The sequence below is a fragment of the Xenopus laevis genome, chromosome 2L (assembly GCF_017654675.1).
Source record: "Xenopus laevis strain J_2021 chromosome 2L, Xenopus_laevis_v10.1, whole genome shotgun sequence".
NCBI classification, from domain to species: Eukaryota; Metazoa; Chordata; class Amphibia; order Anura; family Pipidae; genus Xenopus; species Xenopus laevis.
In genome coordinates this window covers 47,182,587-47,208,674 of record NC_054373.1, presented here as the reverse complement: position 1 = coordinate 47,208,674, position 26,088 = coordinate 47,182,587, and the positions used below count along the sequence as shown (strand labels likewise).

The window sequence follows — 26,088 nt, the reverse complement described above, 5'->3', positions numbered from 1 at the left end:
TTTTTTTTTCTAATTTTGGTTCTGTACTTTACCACAATGAATTTTAAATGAAACAACTCAGATGCAGTTGAACTGCAGACTTAGACTTTCAGCTTTAATTCAGTGGGTTAAACAAAAAGATTGCATAAAAATGTGAAGAACTAAAGCCTTTTTAACACAATCACTTCATTTCAGGGGCTTTTTTTATTTTATTTTTACTATAAAAACCAAATTTTTAGTCGAAAAAAAAAAAACGTTGAATTTTCTCGAGGTTTATTATACCCGAGGATGCAAAAAGTCCAAATCCGAAAATACTGCATCTTCAACCTGTTGAGGTCCCGTAGAAGACTCAAATTATGGAAAACCCCAGGTCCCAATCATTCTGGATAGTAGGTCCTATACCTGTACTTATCTTTCTATTTAGGCCCTCTCCTATTCATCTTTCAGTGTCTCGTTTTAAAGGGATACTGTCATGGGGAAAAAAAAAAATTTTTCAACATGAATCAGTTTATAGTGCTGTTCCAGCAGAATTCTGCACTGAAATCCATTTCTCAAAAGAGTAAACATTTTTTTATATTCAGTTTTGAAATCTGACATGGGGCTAGACATATTGTCAATTTCCCAGCTGCCCCAAGTCATGTGACTTGTGCTCTGATAAACTTTAATCACTCTTACTGTTGTACTGCAAGTTGTAGTGCTATCAACCCCCTCCCTTCCAGCAGCCAAACAAAAGAACAATGGGAAGGTAACCAGATAACAGCTCCCCAACACAAGATAACAGCTGCCTGATAGATCTAAGAACAACACTTAATAGTAAAAACCCATGTCTCACTGAGACACATTCAGTTACATTGAGAAGGAAAAGCAGCAGCCTTCCAGAAAGCATTTCTCTCCTAAAGTGCAGGCACAAGTCACATGACATGGGGCAGCTGGGAAATTGACAAAATGTCTAGCCCCATGTCAGATTTCAAAACTGAATATAAAAAAATCTGTTTGCTCTTTTGAGAAATGGATTTTAGTGCAGAATTCTGCTAGAGTAGCACTATTAACTGATGCGGTTTGAAAAAAAACATGTTTTCCGATGACAGGATCCCTTTAAAACACCACCTGGTTGCTACACTAAGCTGGATCCTAGCAACCAAAAAAATAAAAACTGAAAACCTAATATGAAGGTCTATATCATACTAAAATGGTAAAGGAGTGGTTTACTTACCTTTTAATTACATTCCATCCTACAATAGAAAATAGCAATTAAAAAGCAGTGCTGAACTTGTTCCAAATTAGTAGCGCAAAGCAGATTCCCTGATTTAATTTTGGTCGTTTGAGAAGAAAGGTTGAAAAACGTTGCTTTAAGTGTTTATCAGTGAACTCAGTGCCTTGTTTGTGTAATGTACACAGATCTGACATCTACAGAATATATGCCCAAGTCTGCTGAGAAAAGTTTATTGAATGCAAGGTATTGTATGTATTGCAGATAACCCTTCACTTATTTTTTAACATGGTGGGTAATATAAACGGCTAGATGTTGGACAGTTTTGCCACACGCAGCTATTTGGGTTTGGGTAACCCCTAGCAGCTTCAGGAACATGTAAACAGCAACCTTGGATAAATTGGGATGGAACAAAAAACCCCAATGGGAATGGGATTGAGATAAATTTAGTGATGACTAAGATCCTCTGAATTAAACCATATTTTTCCAGCCCAGAACATTTTGACCTGTTTGGAAAGTACCACACAGTCATACAGGAAGGGATAGTTTCACCCTCAATAAAAATGCTGAAAAACTGACAGAGATTCAGCAATCACCTGTATGTTTTATATGGATAGCTTTCATATAAATCTTTAATGTTCTGTTCTTTCCTTTCTCTCCTTTGTGTACGTTTAGAAAACACCCAATTACATTATACTATTCATTCTGTTTGATATTTTATTAGTTACAAATGTAAAGTGGATCTCCACCCAAAATAAAACGTCATTTTTTAGTGTATATTGATTACAACTGTTCCATGAATTTAAAGTAATTTGTGATTGTTGTTGAAAGCAGTAATCTGTCTGCACTGCTGATTCTGACTCTTATACGGGTCGGGCACGCGCACAGATGCGTGAAGATTAGTCGCCCGGCAACAAATCTCCTCTTCATGCGGGCGACTAATCTCCCCGAATTGCCTTCTGCCAGCTAGAATGTAAATTGCCGGCAGGATGGTAATCGGAGCGCTTCGTTTTCTGATGTTGCCTCACGAGGAAACTTTGGACCACTTTGGAAAATAAAGCGTTTCAAGTGCCATCCCGCTGGCGATTTACATTCTAGCTGGTGGGAGGCGGTTCGGGGAGATTAGTCCCCCCGAAGAAGAGGAGATTTGTTGCCGGGTGACTAATATCTGAATATCCGAATCTGAGTGTGTGCCCTGACCCTAACTGTGCAGCAGAAGCAGCTGATTGGAGGGGAACTGATTTCAGCTACTTTGCTTCAAGAGTCAGAACCAGAGAACAAAAAGTGAGACATCTACTTGTGATTACAGGTATGGGACCTATTTTCCAGAGTGCTTGGGATCTCGGGTTTTCTGAATATTGGATCTTTCTGTAATTTTGATCTTCATTTTTTAAGTCTACTAGAAAATTAGGTTAATATTAAATAAACCCAATAGTCTAGTTTTGCCTCCAGTAAGGATTGTGTATATCTTCGCGTGGATCAAGTATAAGATACTGTTTTATTATTCCAAAGAAAAAGGAAATTGTTTTGAGAAATATGGATTATTTGAACAAAATGGAGTCTTTGGAAGACGGCCTTACCGTAATTAGGAGTTTCCAGATAACAGATTGTATGTATATTTACTTGTATATGACATGTAAATATATGTTGTTATGTTAAAACAGTTTTTAGAGATTTTGTTTAAGGTTTTAAAACAAACTTTAAAGGAAAAAAATACATTTAATTTGAAGAATAAGTTAATAAGTGTCTGCTTTGTATTGATCATTCATATATTTTGAAAACATTGTGTTTTCCATATCTAATTTTTTCAAAAGGTATTTCTTGGTAAAACCAAGGAATATTTATTGTTTCCCTTCTAATGGTAACTAACTCTTAGGGCTTATATATACACATAATTCCTATTTAAGAAGTTGCTAGAGCTTGTTTTCCATTTTCTTGAATGGGAAGCTCTGCAAATCACCCTTCACATGCAATAGGGTAGGTTAGTTGCTACTTATCAAAATGCTGTATGTTCTGTGAATTTTTAAGCCAACATGGCGAATGCAAATAAGATAACATATTCCAGGTTACTATTTGACTGTCCATTGTATGTAGAAAGATTTTATTCTCTGTATAATTTTCTAAGCTTCCTTATTTAGCTTTATGTCTGGAAAGCACCTAAAACTTCTCCATGTGTTTTGCAAAATGTGTGCAATAAAGTTAATGTATAGCTGAGCGTTAACCATATTTAGCTTGGTCTTGCATTTGCCTCTGATGATAGTCGCTCAGTTTATCAATCAGCCTCTAAAGGCTCCCATACATGGGCCGATAAAAGCTGCCATGTGTGAGGCCATCCGACGGGCTTTCCCAATCGATATCTGACCGAAAGTTGGCCAAATCTCGATCAGGCAGGTTAAAAAATCCCATTGGATCGCGGTTGCGTCTGTGCGTGTATGTGGTCCCACGATCCGACCGCCTGTATCAAATGCATTATGATCCGATTGTTAGGCCCGCGATGGGATCAGCCTGATATCGCCCACTTCAATGTGGGCATATTAGGGAGAGATCCGCTCGTTTGGCGACATCGATCTCTACGTCTATGGCCACCTTTAGAGGCACATTTTTTTAACTCACATGAATTCGATGTTACTCGAAATCCGATTGGGGGAAATTTATTGAAAAAATCAACTATTACAAACTCGGACGAACTTTACCGACCAATTCAAGCAAACTCGATTCTATTTTTTTTTTCTCCGGAAAACACTCGAATGTCAGGAAGGCTACAAACATCTCCAAATTGGTCACTGCACCTCTCCCTTTGACATACATAAATTCGGCAGGTTTTAGGTTGCAAATAGTTGAATTCGAAATTCTTAAAGGGCCAGAGTTTCAATTTGACCCTTAATAAATCTGCCCATTAGTTTCTACTGCTGCTAAACAAACAACACTTTTGTATGTGTTTTTTTTATACTTATGACAGAATCTTCTTTTTATGTTTTTCTTGGACAAGCATATTTTGATGAAATTTAGGGAAAGTCAGCCTCAAAGGAACAATTGGCTGCCGAGGTATGGCCCCTGAAACCATTACTTTGGTTAATTTATCTGCAAGTGGTTGGAAGTGTGTAGTGCAATCAGCCACTTCTGGTTTACTCAAAGAGAAATAGTTTGAGACTGACTAGTTTTGCCTGTATTATTCTATGTGTTTGTTTATATTCTGTTTAGAAGAACTGTGTACTTACAAATGAAAACACGTCTATGATGCATTTTTACATTTTCTTTGTATTTTCTGTGGCAGAGCCGTTTCACTGGCAACCTATAGGCTGCATTGTGCCTCCAGACTCTTTCACAAGATTTAGAATAAAATTAAATCTTATCTTTTGTATCACCAGTGGTGCTTAAAGTTTTAAATATTTCAGATTATTTTGGAGGATGTGAACTTTAGTATCCTTGGATTTTACTTTGAACTTAAAATCTTGGCACACAGCCATTTCCCGTATTATATGTTACATTCTCTAATGATATACACAATGTTGCAACTTTGAAAGGGGTAAAAAGCCAGTAACAATATATTTATATATGTAAAACTATCTCTTTAGAGTGCAGGGGGTTTCATTATGTATAAAGGGTTCTCCAATCAGCATGGACTTTGTGCCTTTGCTCTTCTGTGCTAGCCGTGGAAGGACCAAACAGTGAACTGCTTTCAGTATTCCCAGTACAAGTATGGGATCCGTTATCTGGAAACCCTTTATCCAGAAAGCTCAGAATTATGGAAAGGCCATCTCCCATTGACTCCATTTATTCAAATAATCAAAATTTTTGAAAACGATTTCCTTTTTCTCTGTACTTGATCCGAACTAAGATATAATTAATCCTTATTGGAAGCAAAATCAGCCTATTGAGTTTATTTAATGTTTTAATGGTTTTCTACAAGATCCAAATTACAGAAAGATCCGTTATCTGGAAAATCCCAGGTCCCAGGCATTCTGGCTATTGTTCAATTACTATTTTTCTTGCACTTAATTTGCTACTTCAGCCGCCCCTTTCCAAACACATATATTTTTAATGAGCCTGACCCACTCTGCCTTGGTCTAGTCTACCATGTTTTTAAACTAGAATGCAGATGGAAATATTTACAGATATATTTTTGTGTATTTCTTTAAAAATATATAGAGACATAAAGATATCGATAGGAGATAGAGATATCAATAGGTTATATTATCTGCAATATTTGAACTGAGGTTTTCTGGATGAAGGATCTTTCTGAAATTTGGATCACCATAATAACTTAGGTAATTTTAACATTTAATAAACCCAATAGGATTGTTTTGTCACCAGTGTGGATTCAAGCAGCTTAGTTAAGTACACGGTTCTGTTATATTATTACAGAAAAAATTAAAATCACTTTTAAAAATTTGAATTATTTGCTTAAAAGAGGAGATGGCCTGAGCTTTCTGGATAACTTTTTCTCCAGGTAAGGGGCTGCATACCTTGTATCTTTGCAGGCTAAGGCACTGTAAATGCTTATAATAATAAGGATGTCAAAGATGGACCTCTACTCCCTAAAATGAATGTGTTGCTTGTGTACCAAGTTTATACTATTCTGTTTTTATTTATGTAAAAACAGAAAATAAGAAACTGGTAATCTCTTTTTCAATAGATTTATTTGTCTGTGGCATGGTATGGGTTCACATTTACAGTATTCTCAATAGTTTCCATGGGCCTCTGTTAACTGTCAGTTTGCTTTTATCATGCTCTTTTCTAACCCAAACTTAAACTGGGGACTTAATGCAACACTTAAAATAAGGGAAACTTGAGTTTTCCGCTTTTTCTAAAAGATGATCTGCATAATATTCCATTGCTTAAAACTGAAATGAGTCGGGTCTATAAAGTATATAAAATGACCACACAATACCAACTCTGTCCCTCACTAACGTTCAAACATATCACTACGTGTTCACTCATTTTCCAAAGTTGAATGGTATTCTTCACATATAGCCAGCCCTCCAAAGTGGGTCTTTGTGCTGTTGATTCCTTAACTCTCTGAAATGCTTCAACAAGGGATCACTTGTGCAATATTTAGATTTTTAAAGAAGATAAAGTCCTATAAATGAAAAAAAAGCTTTTCTTCTCCAGCTTGGTTGCTACAGATGCACCCAGCAACAGACTAATATCCAGATGGCCCCTAGTGAATGGAATGGGGTTAAAATATAAGAGCACTTATGAAGTAACAGTTGCTGGTAGCTGATTTTATACATTTTAAAGGAGTGTAAAAGAAATTTACTAGCATATGTATATAATATTTTCTTTATTTTTCATTAAGTTGGAAATCATTCATGGTTTCCTCTGACATCTTTAATGTCAACTGGCTGGCAACTGTCATGTGTGACCTCAACGAGAAACCTATAACGGCATTAAGTGCTGTTGTATCATGTCAGTCACATTATGGCCAGCGAGTATTTTGAATATTTATAGATCGGTGTTTGTGCAGACGAACTATTCTTTAGGGATGCACCAAATCCAGGTTTCAGTTCGGGATTCGGCTTGGATTCGATCTTTTTCAGCAGGATTCAGATTCGGCCGAATCCTTCTGCCCGACCGAACCAAATCCGAATCCTAATTTCCATATGCAAATTAGCGTCGGGGAGGGAAATCGCGTAACTTTTTGTCGCAAAACAAGGAAGTCATTTGCATATCTAAATTAGGATTCGGTTCGGTATTCGGCTGAATCTTTTGCAAAGGATTCGGGGTTTAAGGCGAAATAGTGGATTCAGTGCATCCCTAATATTCTTATTGCCAGCACGATTCCAGCAATAACTTTTTGCTTCCATAAAAAGATAATGTTACGTGTTTCATATAATCATTAATAAAGTGCCTCTAAAATATGCCTGCTATTTGAATAGGATAAGTGCCCTGATTTAATTGCAACATATCTACAAGATGCCCTTTTTCTTTAACTTTATATATATATATATATATATATATATATATATATATATATATAAAATTCTCTGTGACTATTTCAGAAAAAACGAAACCCTGGGAGCTGTTAGTATGCACAGCAGAAAAGATAATGTAAAGGGTAGATGAGGGATAACTTGTAGAAAAACAAAATGGGTAATACCATGTTTGATAAATTCTATGGCTTTAATCCATACCTTGGGAGCACCTGGAACCCACTGCAAATATTAACAGCTTTTTTTGTTGTTGTGCAACTCTCAGGCTTGGAATTTCAGCTTTTTGGTTTCTACAACTTAATTATGCTAGCAACCAATTAGCAGTTTGAACGTCAGAATGAAGATTAGTATAAAAGGGCCCGGATCATGAAGCTTAAGGGTAAGGCCACACGAGGAGATTCGGTGAGATTTTGTCGCCTGGTGACTAATCACCTCGTCTTTTGAGCGACTATCTCCCCGAACTGCCTCAGCGTTTTTCCCCATAGGTTACAATGAATGTGCGCTAATGCACACGCGGCGATGCGTTTTCAATAGTCGCCCAAAGTTGCCTCAGTGAGGCAACAAAATCTCCCCGAATCTCCTCGTGTGGACTAGCCCTAAAGTCAACCTGGTAGTATTTCCATGTGGAGTGGCAGCACAAGCAGAATAGTTAAAGGGGTTGTTCTCCTTCCAAAACATTTTTCAGTTCAGTTGGTTTCAGATGGTTCACCAAAAATAGAGACTTTTTTTCAATTGCCTTCTATTTGTGAACATACCAAAGATTCATGTTTTACCTCGTTATGTCTTTCTAAAGTAGCTCTCAGTGGGTCACTGACTCTGTAAACTGTTCTAAATTGATACATTAGTTGATACATTTCTTATCATTGGCCCTGCTGAGCAAAGTCCCTGAGTTTCATTACAGACAGCTTTTAGAATTGATACAATAGTTGCTAATACTCCATAGATGCTGCTGAGAAATGTATCAACTAAATGTTGCAAAATTGTAACAGAATCTGCACCTGAATTACTGAGCTGAACATTCAACTTTAAGGGTAAGGCCAGACGAGAAGATTCGGGGAGAATTTGTCGCCTGGCGACTTATCGCCACGTCTTTTGCGCGAAAAGACGCTGAGGCAGTTCGGGGAGATAGTCGCGCAAAAGACATGGCGATAAGTCGCCAGGGGACAAAATCTCCTCGTCTGGCCTTAGGGTAAAGGGGACTTGTCACCCGAAAAAATTATTCAAATCTTATTTTATCACATTAGTCAAGCAAAATGACCTTTAATTACACTATATACATTTTTTGAATCTTGTTTCCTTCAGTCTGGGAATTCATAATTATAGCAAGCAGGCAGGAGCCATTTTGTGGACACTGTTATTAAGACAAGCTTGTAGGACATGCTTACAAGTATTCGCTATGATTCGCTATTTAGTCTGAATTAAACAAGAACTCTTAAGAACTGAAGTACCTGCTACGTTTTGCCGCCCACAACCCCAGCAATTAAGCCAAACAGTTTGTTTAAATAAAAAATGCCCTTCTGTCCGGTCATGTCTCCGGCAGCAGACAACCTATCAGAAGGGCATTTCAATTAGACCTTGATAAGTGAATGGTATTTGCTAATCTTTGGGGGGTGTGCATAATGGCTCAAGTTCAAAGAAGTGAAGAAATGCATCAGGAATCCTGGCTCTGCTGGTTTCCCTTCCATGCTGATTGTCAGGAAACGGCACGTTCATTTGTCTGGCTCAGTAATCGCCATCACATACATAGATAAGAAATACGAACACTACAACGCTTCATTATGATAACTTTAGACATTTTCAAGGAGACAGCCACCTAAATGGGGATGTATGCACAGCCTCCTATTATCTACCAGTGCCTGTGGTTTACTGAACCTTTTTGAAGCTGTGGCACAACATGTTTCTTTCCTTACTTAACTAATGTAATTCATTTACAGTCACCAGTTATACTATTTTTAACCCAACATATCCAGTCTGGTTATAAAAATATCATAGGTAGTCACAGTTCAAAAAGAAATATTCTCCATAAACATTCTTTGAATACTGCTGCTATACAGGTCATGGAACTCCTAGATGACTGCTAGGGGCAGATTTATCAAGGTTCGAATTGAAAATTCGAATTTTCGAGTTTTTTTATGGTCAAAACTGTCAAATTCGACTAGGCAGTTATTCAAATTCGATTTGAGTTGGTTTTTTTTTTTTTTTTTTTAAATTGAATTTGATTTTCGAGATTTATCATACTCTGGCCTTTCAAGAACTCAAATTCGACTGGTCGCCACCTAAAACCTGACGAATTGCTGTTTAAGTCAATGGGAAAAGTCCAGGTATCAATTCCGAGTTGTTTGCAGCCTTCCTGACATTGGAGTGTTATTCGAGTTTTTCATTTGATTGCCTTAATCCGAGTTGAAAAATTAGATTTTTTAAAATAAATTGATTGGTTGAATCTTGAATTTATGGGGGTTTATGGGAGTTTTTAAAAACTCCCATGAATTCTAAATTCATCTTTTCATAAATGTGCTTCCCAATATCATCATATTTTATAACAGGGGGTGCATATACACACCTCAGCTAGTCATGAGACACAAATGACATCACTAAGCACCGATTATAACTGATGACATCACTAAGCTCTGTTATAAGGGTATAATTTGCAGGATATTTAAGGCTTTTATGTACTATATAATAATTATATAATGTGTTACCTTTGTTGCGGACAGATGGCCAACCAGAGTGTTAGTGGGCCCCAGTCAAGGACAATCTTCATCAGCCCTTTCTCATCTCCACCACTTGAGACTGGATCAGCAGCTTATCTGCCCATGTATGGTCTCCTTTGATAGACTATGCTATAGATTTCTGTCTGAATATCCGGATATCTTATCAGACAGATCTGAAAATCCCGATGGGGCAAGAACTTCATAAATTAGTTCTCTCCCAAAGGCCTGCATAAACACCTACTCTGATCCGATTATTTGGCCCTAGCTCTTTCATGGCTATGTCCAGCTTTAGTCATAATACCTATAATGTGTATATAATAATATCATGTCTGTCACCTGGATTTCACATTCTCTGGTAGCCCTAGAAGGTCCACACTTTATCTTTATAGAAGGTATAAAAGAATATGTGTTCAGAAAAGCAATGTCAATGTCACCTAGAAGTCTTGTGCTGTAGAAAAATCTTTTTACTATGGAAAAATAATAAAAAGTTCTTAACAATGCGTTTAAGACACAAGTATATTATTGTGCTACTTGAGCTGTACTTTTTATTGCTAAGAGAGTGTGCTTGCCTAGGCCTATTTGTATTGCATTTGTATTTCTGTTCTGCTTGAAAGGCTGCTGAATGTTATCACTGTTCCATTTATACTTTATCTAAATTACATATATCTGGGCTGATAATGTTTAGAGGCAATAAAGATGTAAAGTATCAAGCACAGCAGCAAGTGCAAATAGATAGCTGGTCTATAAGGGTAAGGCCACACTGGACATTTTGGGGAGATTTGGTTACCTGGCGACTAATCGCCTCCTCTTTGCAGCGACCAATCTCCTCAAACGCCTTCCCTCACTCTGCGCCGGCTAAAATGAAAAACCGCCGGCGCTAATCAAATGCGGCGGTTCGTTTTCTGAATTCGCCTCACAAGGAAACTTCAGGTGACTTCGGAAAACGAATCTCTGCGTGTGATTATCGCCGGCGTTTTTTTTTTTTTTTTTTTAATCTCATTTTAGCCAGCTCAGAGTGAGGGAAGGTGTTTGGGGAGATTGGTCGCCAAATTCCCCAAAATGCCTAGTGTGGCCTTACCCTCAGGCAACACCTGGAGATTCGGGGAGATTTAGTCGCCCGACATCTAATTGCCTCTTCTGTGGGGCGACTAATCTCCCCGAACTGCTTCCCCCTGTCTTCAGCCTGCTAGAATGAGAAATCACCTGCGGCATGGCACTTGCGGCGCTTCGTTTTCCGAAGTCGTCCGAAGTTTCCTCATGAGGCAATTTCGGAAAATGGTTCAGGGAGACTAGTCGCCCCAAAGAAGAGGAGATTAGTCGCTAAGCAAGTGTATTTCGGGCTCTAAATCCCAGGGTCCAGTTAAATGGCCTTTAGATACAATCAATAAGGCTGTTGCACTATTTTAAAAAAGAACTTCCTTATTCATGTGTCTTCATTGGTAAAAGAGTGTAAAATGGATTTCTATTTAATGGATACATTGTGTTGTTATGCCCAGTGATGCTTGGAATTATAATTGCTCTGCACCTGAAGGAACGAGATTTAACAAGCAGTGCGGGTAGTTTATCATTCAACTAGCATCGGCAAAGTTATAGGAAAGCTTAATGAAATGTAGGTGTTTTGCAGACGTTTGAGAAGGTTTTATCAACAAATGACACCCGGCTGTTGCAGCCTTTAAAGGAGAAGGAAAGGCTAAAATTAAGTAAGCTTTTATCAGAAAGGTCTATATAAAGATAAATATACCAGTAAACCCTAAAAGTATTGCTGGTCTGAGTCCTCTGTCAAAAGAAACACTACATTTCTTTCCTTCTATTGTGTACACATGGGCTTCTGTATCAGACTTCCTGTTTTCAGCTTAAACCTCCAGGTCTAGGGCTTGAGCATGCTCAGTTTACTCCCCCCCCTCCCTCCTCCTATCTCTGCTGTAATCTGAGACCAGAGCTATGAGTGAGCAGGGAGAGTCTCAGGCAGGAAGTGATGTCGCACCAAGCTAATACTGCAGCTGCTATCCTAAACAAACAGAGAGAGCTTCTAGAGCTGTTCTGCAGAATAAATATAGTGTTATAGCTTGCACTATTGTGGCTAATATATACGCAATAAACTGCTTTGTTAGCTTTCATTCTCCTTTAATTGGCACACTTTTATCTTTGGAGAGGACTTGCTTATGAAAGGTCGGTATTGTAATGCAGATTTCTGCACCTAAATGGCAGCTTTGGAAAATCTCACTAATAGAAATGGTATATAATATAAATAGATAAATATATAAATGTAAGATCTCTTGTTTAAATTTCAAGTTGTAGTTTTTATTACAAAGACAAACGACCATGAAAAAAGAGATACCTATGCAATTCACTTCCTCGGTGGCACTGCGTCACTCTCTGCATGTTTGTCTGATTTATATCTCCTGCATCAACCTATATTCACTTGAGCACCCTGAGTTGGCTTACGTGCAATCGCAGGATACTTCTGTTTAATCATTGCTCTGAGAAATAGGTCAAGAAGAGTAATCTACATCTCCTGCTAGTGAATAATTAAAGCTAATGGAATTTTCACAAGATCCGTGAACGAGAATTTCAGTAACGCCTGCGAGCTTACGCAGTTCAAGGTATTTTTTATTTATCACCACAGCACACAGAAATGTACCTGGTAAATGCGTTTTAAGGCTGCACTTCTATTTTTAAAGGCGGCACTGCTGTTAGGTCAAATGGAGGAAAGAAAATGTGTAGCGATTAATTACAAAGTATATGAACAGTTTTGTAGCTTGACAGAAAGTTTTACAGCTGGTTTAGGATAGGAAGTTTTACTTAAAGGGATTTTTCAGTATGATACAGGATTCGGTTGGGATTCAGCCAGGATTCGTCCTTTTTCAGCAGGATTCGGATTCGGCCAAATCCTTCTGCCCGGCCGAATACGAATCCTAATTTGCATATGCAAATTAAGGGCGGGAAACCGCGTGACTTTTTGTCACAAAACAAGGAAGTAAAAAATGTTTTCCCCTTGCCACCCCTAATTTGCATATGCAAATTAGGATTAGTTTCGATATTTGGCCGAATTTTTTACGAAGGATTTAGGGGTTCGGCCGAATCCAAAACAGTGGATTCGGTGCATCCCTAATAGGGAGTGATATTCCGAGACAATTTGCAATTGCTTTTCATTTTTTATTATTTGTGGTTTTTGAGTTGTTTAGCTTTTTATTCAGCAGCTCTTCAGTTTGCAGTTTCAGCAATCTGGTTGCTAGGGTTTAAATTACCCTATTAAATGTGCATTGATTTGAATAAGTGACTGGGATATGAACAGGAAAGCCCCCAAATAGAAAGATGAGTAATAAAAGTAGCAGTAACAATACATTTGTAGCCTTACAAGACATTTGTTTTTAGATGGGATCAGTGACCCCCATTTGAAAGCTGGAAAGAGCCAGAAGAAACAGGCAAATAATTAAAAAAACTATAAAAAAAATAAATAAAGAAGACCAAATAAAAAGTTGCTTAGAATTGGATGTTCTATAACATACTAAAAGTTAACTTAAAGGATAAGTAAACGTTTAAAATAAGTGAATGTAAAATTGATGAGTGCTATTCTAAGCTCTTTTGTCATTTACATCCATTATTTATTTTCTTTTTATTCCAATCTATTAAGCGATACATGTGCTGTTCATAATAAATGAATTTTGTTCCAACAGCACCACTTGCTGGTCAGTTTCTGACCAGTCTGACCACCAAGTAGTCAAGGAAGTTGTCAGGAGAAAGAAAGAGGCTGCTCTGGATTTCTTCTGCTAAGGAAAACAATTAGAAACATTTCTTACATCTTTCCTAAGCAGAAGAATATCGAAGCAGTCTCTTTCTTTCTCCTGACAACTTCCTTGACTACTTGGTGGTCAGACTGGTCAGAAACTGACCAGCAGGTGGCGCTGTTGGAACAAAATTCATTCATATTAACTGCACATGTATCCATTAATATCTTGGAATAAAAAGAAAATAGATAATGAATTTAAATGACAAAAGTGCTTAGAAAAACACTCATCGATTTTACATTCACTTATTTTATAGGTTTACTTATCCTTTAAGTTAACTTTTAGTATGTTATAGAACGGCCAGTTCTAAGCAACTTTTTATTAGGTCTTCTTTATTTTTATTTTTTTTATAGTTTTTTAATTATTTGCCTGTTTCTTCTGACTCTTTCCAGCTTTCAAATGGGGGTCACTGACCCCCTAAAAACAAATGCCTTGTAAGGCTACAAATTTATTGTCACTGCTACTTTGGTGAACCATCCCTTTAACTCTCTCTTTTCTGGATAGAGGATATCTATCAGGCAAGTGTTAAATTCCCTTGGGGTGAGGATTACATCAGATTGGCGTGTGGGGGGGGGACCCAAACAATCATATCACCCCAAATTGTACCATTAAGGCTCTGTAATTCCATTGCTATAAATAAGCTCCTGTGTACCAGTAGCAGCTTCCTATATTTAATAAGTAGATGCCGGGCAGAAACATATCTGTTAATGTTTTTGACATATGGCTTTCATTTTAGTGTTCTAGCCATTAAAAAAAAGGAATTTGGATTGGAAACAATGGCAGGATGCTGCCAGATATGAGAACACTATTTTTTTTTTTTAAGAAATCTATACAATTGCTTTAAATTTTTTAAAAAAAACACTTTATTTGGTAATGTAGCTTAAAGGACAGAGACTTTACAAGCTTGCTTTCCCATCCTTGTATTAAACAAATGTTTGGGTTTATGTATTGTTGTCTAAACGTTGCCATACTTGTTACTTTATCATCAAAACTGCCTCCCAAAAGCTGTTGACGATGCTGCATCAGCATTAGTGGAAGTGTTGAATGTTAACTGCTAGTGCTATGGAAGTTTTAACATCTTTCTACATTCATTTTCTCCATTAGGTGCTGGAACAATTGTGGAATATTTTAGATCCAGCCATTCTTACTAGCTGCTCACTAAGGATGTGTATTCAGGGAGGCTTTATGCTGCATTTAGTATTGATTACTGGCATCATTACACAATTGATGCTCCCGTGGGTTCTATTAAATAGTTAATTGGGAGCTTAAATTATGTGTAACTTCATTTGTAGCTGCCAGTTTAGAGTGAGAATCTCATGAAAGCTGAAGCTATGAACCACAAAGCCTGCTGGAGTCTGTATGGAACCAGAATAAGAAACCTGTAGTGAATACTTGCTCAGTCAGTATCAGCTATGGCTAATTGTAATTCTCAGCACAATATAACAGCATTTGGCAGTCAATATGGGAGTTGTGGTTCAGCAGCAACTACACAGAGGCTTTTTTGTTGCATTTCAGGTTGACTAGATCCCAAAATCTAGTAATCATATGGGTATTGTGCACTCATCAGACAATATTACGGTCAAGGGGGGCACATTAATGGGACAATACAAATGCATGAAATATGCACCCACTCTTTGAGTCAGTATTTATTTGTGGTTTCTTGTGCATTAGGTTTGCATTTGTTGGAATCGATTTTTTAATATTGGATCCACTCAAGAGGTCATGATAGCAGATGGCAGCAATGGGATTAAGAGTCTGACCCCCATATTGACTATTTTGGTTGTCCAAGGGCTGTACAATGGAGCACTTCCTAAACATCGATTCCTCCTAGTGACCCTTTAATTATATATGGCAGGGTGATTTATCTCCCTTGTAAACCACATCTGTAAAGTGTCAAGAACTACAGCTTCATAGTACCATTCTTTGTGTGAGGTCCTTATAGCCACTGCCACAGAGAGGCTGCTGCAATGGAAGACAGCTTGCCTTGTTTTATTTTTTAATCCATTGGAAACACGTGATCTTACACTAGATAACATGAAACTCAGAAACTTACAGTTTGTGCCATGAAGTAACAGTGTCCTTACAATAGAATTTTCAATCTATGGCACACAAAGGGTTATTTAAATATACTTATTATTATTATTATGGTTTACAGTGATTGAGGGATCTTTGGGATCTGAATATATGCCACCTTCAGAACTCCCGCTGTTATTATACGTCGTCATTGCCCAACTAGGAGGCAGAGTTGCCTCTTTCAACATCTGCAATTGCTAATGTGCATGCCTTAAAGGAGAATTCAACCCGTAATAAAAAAAACCCCTCCCCCTCTCCCTCCTCCCCCCCAGCATACCTGCCACCACACCAGCCTCCCCCCCCCCTCCCCGCTGGGCACATGCCCCTCATTTTTTATTCACCCCTCCGTGCAGATTCTGGCCTCAGAGTTCACGGCAGTCATCTTCTTCTTCTCCGGTAATCTTTGCATATTGACGGCATTTTCGGAGACCAATAAGTCATGAAAATTACCGAAAGTTCTGAAATCAGATTTTTTGGTAACTTTCATGACTTTCGGTGCATGCGCAAAATCAGACTTTTTCGTGACCTTCGGGCCATTACCGAAAATTATGATTTTGCGCATGTACATGCACCGAAAAAGTCAGAAGAAAGAAGATGGCTGCCGTGAACTCCGAGGTCAGAATCTGCACGGAGGGGTGATTAAAAAATTAGGGGCATTTGCCCGGGGGGCAGGTAGGCTGGGGGGGAGGAGGGAGGGGGTCTACCCAGGGTAGGGGGAGGGTTTTTTTTTTTTATTACGGGTTGAATTCTCCTTTAAGCTGGCCATACATACGGAGATCCACTCGTTTGACAAGGTCACTAAATAAGCGGATCACTCCCCGATATGCCTACCATGAGGTGGACAATATTGGGCTGATCCGAGCGTTGGGCCCTAGGGGATGAATTTGGGTGGTTGGATCGCGGACCGCATCAATGAACCGATGCATTCCTCGATCCGACAGGATTTTTAACCCGCCCAATCGACATCTGGCCAATATCGATCGGCTAAGCCTGTCTGAGGGCCCCATACACTGCTCAATAAACTTCTGACTTAATCTCTTGATGGCTTATATCTGCTTGTGTATGGGGGCCTTTAGGTCTGCCTATCTGTATCACAATACATACAATATAAAAGTATCTCTTTATTTGCGCACAGGAGTTTTAATTCACCATTATTTTTATTTATTATTGTAATTATTATTTGTCAAGCCAAATTCATTCCTATTAAAAACATCATGGAGGTCAGTATATGCCTGGTATTTATCCACTGTGGTCTAGGACTGTGTGTCTGGATTAGAGCATGCATCAAAGTCAATAGGTGACTAATATGAGGGACAGAATGGCTCGTTTTTTGTCTCTTGTTTTATCGATAACTGTCCCAGTAGCCAGACTTGTTATTTTGATTTATGTGGAATGACGGATTTTCGGTTCAAAACAACAGATTTTCACTTGTACAGATGCCTAAACTTCCATGTCTGAATTACTTAGATGCAACACAGTTTCCAGCAGGTTTTAAGTGATTCAGGCAAGGAGTTTAAGAAACAAAATCCTCAGGAAATCAGGTTAAGATTTGTGTTTGTATAAAGGGATGGTTCATCTTTAAGTTAACTTTTAGTATGTTATAGAATAGCTGTTTTTTTATAGTTTTGCCTCCTTCTTCTGACTCTTTCCAGCTTTCAAATGAGGGTCACTGACCCCATTTAAAAAACAAATGCTCTGTAAGGTTACAGATTTATTGTTATTGCTTCGTTGTATTACTTACCTTTCTATTCAGGCCCTCTCTTATTCCAGTCTCTTATTAAAATCAATGTATGGTTGCTAGGGTAATTTGGACCCTAGCAACTGGATTGCTGAAATCGCAACCTGGAGAGCTGCTGAAAAAAAAGCTAAATAACTCAAAAACCACAAATAAAAAATGAAACCATGTGTAAATTGTCCCAGAATATCACTCTCTACACATCATACTAAAAGTTAACTCAAAGGTGAACAACCCCTTTAAGGTGACCAAAAGCGACAATGCAGTGGAATTATAGTACATGTTTTAATAATAAAGTACGTTCAGATTTCACAGCCAGACTTAGAGAAAGCAGGTTGCACAGCTTCCATGCAGCCATCTCCAGTGTGAGCTTTTCTGCCTTTGTAAAGGTTTTACAAACTCCCATTGAACATTATTACCCTGCCAGAAGGGCGAAACATTTCTTTTGGCTGGAACTCTACTTTAAAATAGAACTGGAAATGAAGGACTGCCCCTTGAGCATTAAAGCTGCCAAGGTCTAAACATGGCCTGCTATTTTACAGTTTGACTGGATTAGTTACAAAAGTAATTTTACTGCCATCAGCCTTACTGTTACTGAGGGATGTTTTGAATCATTTCTCCTATGAGATCTATAGTATGCGTGAATTGGATGCTACTTCTGTAAATGCAAGTAACTCTTAGGGACTGTGAAGTGAATGCAATACGTTTGTAGGTGTCTTTTACTTCTGTTGCATTTATATCACAGTATAGCATGTAAGAGCCAATGTGATGTACCTACGTCTAACCCCTTTCATTATCTCTTTTCATTACAGGATTTGCGCAAACAGGTAGCTCCGTTATTAAAGAGTTTCCAAGCAGAGGTAAGAGATTTTTTTTCCAGACTTTAAAGAGTATTTTAACCTTTTAGGGCAGAGACACACGTGGAGATTGAGGGAGATTAGTCGCCTGTCGACAAATCACATCTTCTTCAGGCGATTAATCTCCCTGAACTGCCTTCCCACCGGCTACAATCTAAATCGGGCTGGCACTCGGAGCGTTTAGTTTTCCGAAGTCGTCTGAAGTTTCCTCACGAGGAAACTAAAACGAAGCGCTCCGAGTGCCATCCTGCCGGCGATTCAGATTCTAGCTCCCCAAACTGCTAGAATGAAAATCGCTGGCAGGAAGGCACTCGGAGCACTTTGTTTTCCAAAGTTGCCTCAGAAGGAAACTTCAGGCGACTTCGGAAAATGCAGCGTTTCATTCTAGCCGGCGGAAGGCAAGGGAAGGCAGTTTGGGGAGATTAGTTGCCCTGAAGAAGAGGAGATTTGTCGTTGGACAACTAATCTAAGCTGATCCAAAACCTTTGGACAATGGATATGGGATAGTCAACTTGTACATTTTAGGGATTCTGCTTATTATTCTAAAGCTTACCTACTAAGATTTGGTGCAGGTCTCTGGTTTAAATTTTCGTCGGTTTTATTACCCTAGAGAACGTGAGTATGTAATTATTAAAGGCAAGAGGTTAACATTGTCAACTACAGAAAACTAGCCAAAATTAACCTGGGGGGTGTGTGTGTACATGAATGGGATTAAAGTGACAAATGGAAACGTTGCCTTTACTTAAAGGAGTAGCAACAGCCAAATGATAAATGCTTTAGATATTATATTTGTTTATTCAACATCTGTAAATAAAAGTATTTAGAAGCAGAACCAGTCTGATGTTCATCACCACTAAAGATGTTTTTTTTTTTAATGAGTCTTACAAAAATCTTTACAAATAAGAGTTTGAAATTTACAAATAAGACCCTGAAAGAATGTAGAAACAGATCCCTCCACGGAAAAAAGTATCTCTCCTCTTCAAAACTCTCCCACTAATTGTGCACTCGTCTGTCTGTGCTCTTATTGGGCAGAACTCTTGCATTGAGGAGTTATTTTATTATAGGCTATTGAGCAGCTACCAAAACATTTCTCCAGTTAAGTAGGACTATAACCCCTATATGTAATAAAAGGCACAAACTTTGCCCTGGTGCAATAATACACAGCAACACATCATGTACCGGTATGGGACCTATTATACAGAATGCATGTGACCTGGGGCTTTCCGAATAAGGGGTCATTCCTTATTTTGGATCACCATACGTTAAGACATTTAAACATTAAATAACACTAAATAATTTAAAAACCACAAATAATAGAAAATAAATACCAATTGCCAATTGTCTTAGAAAAGATCACTCTCTTCATCTTGCTAAAAGTTAACTCAAAGGTGACCTGTAAACATTAGACCTGTTGCAAGCTTTGCATTTTTTATTACACAACCTACTAAATGTCCAATTCATTAAATATCTGAGGAAAGGCGCTTGTGAAGCAGAGAAATGAGAAAGATGCAAACCAGCGCTCATGTATTCGTGTAGGACAGGGGTCCCCAACCTTTTTTACCCGTGAGCCACATTCAAATGTAAATAGAGTTGGGGAGCAACACAAGCATGAAAAAGTCCCTTTGGGGTGTCAAATAAGGACTGTGATTGGCTATTTGGTAGCCCCTATGTGGACTGGCAGCCTACAAGCAGTGGCATAACTACCAGGGGAGCAGGGGGTGCGATTGGGCCAGGGCCCGCCCCCCCCCGGCAGCTTGCGCCACTGTTCTAATGCGGCCGTTTTTGGCCGTACAGAGGGGGCGGGGCCCGGCTGCACGTCCCGCGCCAGGGCCCGCCCCCTCTAGTTACGGCTCTGCCTACAAGAGACTACTTGGCACTATACTTAGTTTTTATGCAATTAAAACTTGCTTCCAAGCCTGGAATTTAAAAATCCAAGCCTGGAATTTAAAAATTAGCACCTGGTTTGAGGACACTGAGAGCAACATCCAAGGGGGTTGAAGAGCAACTTGTTGCTCACGAGCTACTGGTTGGGGATCACTGGTGAAAGACATAAAGTGCTTCCCAAGCCCAACAACCGTTTGTATGATTTCACTTTGTATTTGTCAAATAGATACATTTAGAGAACATCTTGTGAAGGTCTTTTGTCTGCAGAAACGTCTGTGTTCTCCTTGTCAAAATCCTTATTATGTTGTTGTCCAGAAGTGCTTTTGATAAGCTTTCAAGAATCATGTCCCCCTTTGAGGATCAATAATCTCATTCAGCTCTGCACTATACATTGGTGACACTATGTGTGTGTGATTATATTTAGAGACGTAATATTCTGTCCTAGTCGTGTCAAACTTTGGTACGGTATATCCAGCCGAGGAAGCTTGTATATTAGCTTCCTGCTGTGATATAAAGGTGTAGCTTGCGAGGTAAATAGTGCTGGCTCTATCAAAGGTTCCCCGTGTAAGGCTAAACACCCAATTAATAGGATTTGTCTAGCAGGTTCACTCAATGATAGCTCTATTAAGGACTCGCTCAGATCTACCATTCTGTTTTCAGGCCAACTCCATAATTGAAAACATATTTTCTTCTCCTGAGCTGCAGCTGGTTTGGTTCTGCTCATGCAGAAAAGGATATAACCTTGCATAACATAGGAAATGAACGGTTGAGAGAGAAGCCAAATTCAATTTCAGTCAGATATTTCGAGGATAAGCCTATGATCTATGGAAGCAGGGGAATGAAAAGTGTGTGTGTGCGTGGAAAGGAGCGTATTCAGCAGTCTATTAATCACGGCTGGCCTCAACTCGGCTTTGTGCTCTCACATTAGTAGGGATTCTTCTACAAAGGCTGGAGAGGCGCCAGCTACTCGAGAGTTAACCTCTTCTAGATCGTCTGCTCTTTGCAACTCCATAGATATTATGCTGTAGAGGGATTTGCTGCTGGCAGACCCTCGACAAGTTTTTTTCACAGCCATTACACATAAGCACATGGAATTCAGTAGCTAGGATCTAAGTGAAGAGCTGAGTGCATATGACATGGGGGGGGGGCTGGATTTTCATGTTTTACTATGGAAACAAAAGAATAATGTCTTATAATTTATTTCCCTGTTAGTGTTTTTCTTTATCTTATGTAACTAGTTTTCTGGGGGAGATTTGGGGTCACCGTAAAAGTGTCAGGGACATAAGATCAGATGCTGGTTGACTTAAAGTGGACCTGTCGCCCAGACATAAAAAGCTGTTTAAAGGATAAGTAAACCTTTAAAATAAGTGAATGTAAAATTGATGAGGGGGCTATTCTAAGCACTTTTGTCATTTACACTCATTATTTATTTTGTTTTGATTCCAAGATATTAAGGGATACATGTACTGTTGATATGAATGAATTTTGTTCCAACAGCGCCACCTGCTGGTCAGTTTCCCACCAGTCTGACCAGCAAGTAGTCAAGGAAGTTGTCAGGAGAAAGAAAGAGGCTGATGTTCTTCTGCTTAGGAATAAAATTAGAAACCTTTCTCACATCTTTCCTAAGCAGAAGAACATCAGCCTCTTTCTTTCTCCAGACAACTTCCTTGACTACTTGCTGGTCAGACTGGTGGGAAACTGACCAGCAGGTGGCGCTGTTGGAACACAATTCATTCATATTAACAGCACATGTATCCCTTAATATCTTGGAATCAAAACAAAATAAATAATGAGTGTAAATGACAAAAGTGCTTAGAATAGCCCCCTCATCAATTTTACATTCATTTATTTTAAAGGTTTACTTATCCTTTAATAAAAGTCCTTTTCAAATTAAACATGAAATCCCAATTTTTTTCTTTATTAAATCGTTCATAGTTGGTGTAAACTCATTTAAAAATCTCAGCTGTCAATCAAATTTTGTCTGCCCCTCCTCTATGCCTTAAGGTGGCCGTAGACGTAACAATTACGATCTTTCTTGGAAACGATCTTGTTTCAATACACACGTGCAGAGCTGAATCATCAGATATACAGGTAGAAAGAATAGAATTCTACCTGTATCCGATGATTAAGCACTAACAGTGGGCGATGTTTGGGTCCCTTCAAAGGCACCCAATCCAAATTTTCCGTCCAGCCCGATCGACGAGACGACCGAAATCCAAGCCTTCTGCCAAAATTGGTCAGCTCATTTCCCACCATACACTCACCGAATATCTTACGAAAATTAGTTTTGTACGATATTATCTGTGCGTCTATGGCCACCTTAAGACATAGAGGCGGAGCAGACAATTACTTTCACTTTCCATTCAGCACTTCCTAGATGTCACTGCTCTCCCTACATTTCTCTTAAAGGGATAATGTCATGGGAAAACATTTTTTTTCAAAATGACTCAGTTAATAGTGCTGATCCAGCAGAATGCTGCACTGAAATCCATTTCTCAAAAGAGCAAACAGATTTTTTATATTCAATTTTGAAATCTGACATGGGGCTAGACATATTGTCAATTTCCCAGCTGCCCCAAGTCGTGTGACTTGTGCTCTGATAAACTTCAATCACTCTTTACTGCTGTACTGCAAGTCTGAGTGATATCACCCCCTCCCTTTTCCCCCCCCAGCAGCCAAACAAAAGAACAATGGGAAGGTAACCAGATAACAGCCCCCTAACACAAGATAACAGCTGCCTGGTAGATCTAAGAACAGCACTCAATAGTAAAAACCCATGTCCCACTGAGACACATTCAGTTACATTGAGAAGGAAAAACAGCAGCCTGCCAGAAAGCATTTCTCTCCTAAAGTGCAGGCACAAGTCACATGACCAGGGGCAGCTGGGAAATTGACAAAATGTCTAGCCCCATGTCAGATTTCAAAATTGAATATAAAAAAATCTGTTTGCTCTTTTGAGAAATGGATTCAGTGCAGAATTCTGCTAGAGCAGCACTATTAACTGATTCATTTTGGAATTTTTTTTTCCCATGACAGTATCCCTTTAATCATTTCATTGTGTAACCAGTACATGCGGATGGACATCAGGTCCCCCATTCTGGTGCACAAACAAGATTCTGAGATGATGAAAGGCTTGTCTTAATAAGTGTCCACAAAATGACTCCTGCCTGCGTGTTATAATTATGAGTTCAGGCTGATGGAAACGATACAAATAATTTATATAGTGTAATTAAAGTTCATTTTGCTTGACTAACATGATAAAATAGAATTTGGAATATTTTATTTGGGTGACGGGTCCCCTTTAACATCAGATGGGGGGACTGGATGCTTGGATGCAAATAATTTGAAGATAGCACAGCGCTAAGGTTTCCCTGCCTAAAGGGGGAGGAGGAGGAGGAACATCATTTTGCACAGTTTTGCTGGAAGCTGTGGGGTGACTTGAGGACAGGAGAGGCAGAGTGGTATTCGCAAGCTGTATCTGGTTGCTTTTTCCACAATATATGTGTCACTCAGGAGGCGTAAAGTGAACTGTTTGTACTTTAATAATAGCAGCTACAGCAGTGGTACCTAAAGCTTCGGGTGCAATATTTACTGTAATCTGGTGAAAGCCTAGCTAGAGACTTTCAGGTCCAATTTTGGAATAACTCGTGATGGGAATGAGGGAATCATTTTATTGGTAGAGTTTGCCTTAATACAGGTGGCTAAAGCTGTGTCATAAGTAACAGCAGCAATGAACATTTAGGTTTAATGGTAGTTCCATGTTCACATGCAGAATAAAGCTACATGAAATGCAACATGCTATGTATTTATATTAATGGCACAAGTCTACCAACCCATGATATCAAGGTACTTGGCAGTGTATGTTGCTTTCCCATAGAGTTTCAGCCACAGAGAGCTTTTCATTTGTCACTGCTTTGGTAGACAGAATTGAATGTGGCTGCTGCTTTCTATAACAAGAAAGATAAATGTGTATTTTTTTAACTAAATGATATTGACTGTGGATTTTTGCAGATATTTGAATACATGCAGATGAATAAGGTACAACGTTTGCTTGATCTGTAAGTTATTCTAGTAGGAGCACCTTATTTAACTGCATGTAGGAATATGTGTGAGAGCTGTAATTTGAAATATCACCAGTAGACTAAAAACTAACTCTGTACAGGTGTAGAATTTATTATCCATGATGGGGTTTTCCAGATAAGGGATCATTCTGTAATTTGGATCACCATACATTAAAATCATAAAATAAGCTAATAGGATTCATTTGGGATTCATTATCCGAAAACCCATTATCCAGAAAGCTTAGGAATATGGAAAAGCCATCTCCCATCGGCTCCATTATAATCAAATAATTAATTTTTTTTTAAATTATCCCTTTTTCTCTGTGATAATAAAACAGTACCTTGTACTTGATCCCAACTAATATATAATTAATCCTTATCACATGCAAAACCAGCTTATTTAATGTTTACATGATTTTCTAGTAGACTAAGGACAGAGACATGTGAAGATTTGGGAGATTTAGTTGCCCGGCAACAAATCACCTCTTCTTCGGGCAACTAATCCCCCCAAACTGTCTTCCCGCTGGCTCGAATCTAAATCGCCGACGGGATGGCACTCGGATCACTCCATATTCCTAAATTGCCTCACGAGAAAACTTCGGGCGACTTCGGAAAACAATCGCTCCGAGTGCCTTCCCGCCACGATTTAGATTCTAGACGGAAAGCCATTGCGGGGAGATTAGTCGCCCAAAGAAGAGATGATTTGTAGCTGTGCGACTAATTTTCCTGAATCTCCACGTGTGTCTCTGTCCTTAAGGTATGAAGATCCAAATAACGGAAAGATCTGTTATCTGGAAAACCCGAGCATTCTGGATAACAGGTCCCATACCTGTACTATCAATTATTATAGAGAAAAAGGAAATCATTTTTAATAATTTTAATTATTTGCTGATAATGATCTCTATGGGAAATGGTCTGCCTATGAATTTAAACTTTCCAAATAAGGAATCCCATACATTGCATACCTCCCAACTGTCCCATTTTCAGCGGGACAGTCCCACGTTTGTACTGAAAAGTCCCGACTTTCTCTGCACTGCACAGCCAGAAAAAGATACAAAGTTTCTGACTTAATTGACTTTTTTCAGAGAGCCCAGAACAGCCACCAGGTGCAACTAAGATACTTTTATAACAATTTTGAGATAAGCAAATAAGTAATTGTAACAATTTAGATAAACAGGTCTCTTGGGGAAGTTAGACTCACAGCTTAAAGGGCAATTCACCTTCATTAGCAAAACTGTAATAACTGAAAAAAACGCAGAAATATGTTCAAACTAGGGATTCACTGAATCCAGGATTCGGTTCGGGATTCGGCCTTTTTCAGCTGGATTCGAATTTGGCCAAATCCTTCTGCCCAGCTGAACTAAATCCGAATCCTAATTTGCATATGCCGGGCCGGGGAGGGAAATTGTATGACTTTTTGTCACAAAACTATGAAGTAAAAAAAATTTCCCCTTAGTACCCCTAATTTGAATATGCAAATTCAGATTTGGTTCGGCCGAATCTTTCACGAAGGAATCGGGGGTTCATCCAATTTCAAAATAGTGGATTCAGTGCATCCCTAGTTCAAACTTTCATAACCTGCCAGATATTGTAAAAAAATGGTAATTAGGGGGTGTGGCCACAAAAATGAGTGTGGTCAGAATTTTTTCTCCCCGCTTTCTATTTCCAAAATGTTGGGAGGTATAACATTACAATGTTCTGTCTAAGCTTTGTGTGAATGTTCATGCACACATATTTTTTTTCTGACCCACCACAATATGCTGACCCACCACAATAGCTAATGTTTATGTGTGCACAATCAAAAACAAATTAAAGGGAACATTTCCCCTTTACTCATGTTATCGTGACAAATTTTTG

The 26,088-nt window shown here is 38.7% G+C and overlaps 1 protein-coding gene across 3 annotated transcripts in view; it reads left to right on the top strand.

Moving 5' to 3' along the window:
• cux1.L (cut like homeobox 1 L homeolog) overlaps nt 1–26,088 on the top strand; it is a 248,213-nt gene that overhangs the window by 66,541 nt on the left and 155,584 nt on the right. For all 3 annotated transcript variants that reach the window (XM_018246296.2, XM_018246295.2, XM_018246294.2), the window contains exon 3: nt 18,242–18,289. In XM_018246296.2, the coding sequence (XP_018101785.1) occupies nt 18,242–18,289 (48 nt within the window). The remainder of the gene's footprint in view (nt 1–18,241; nt 18,290–26,088) is intronic.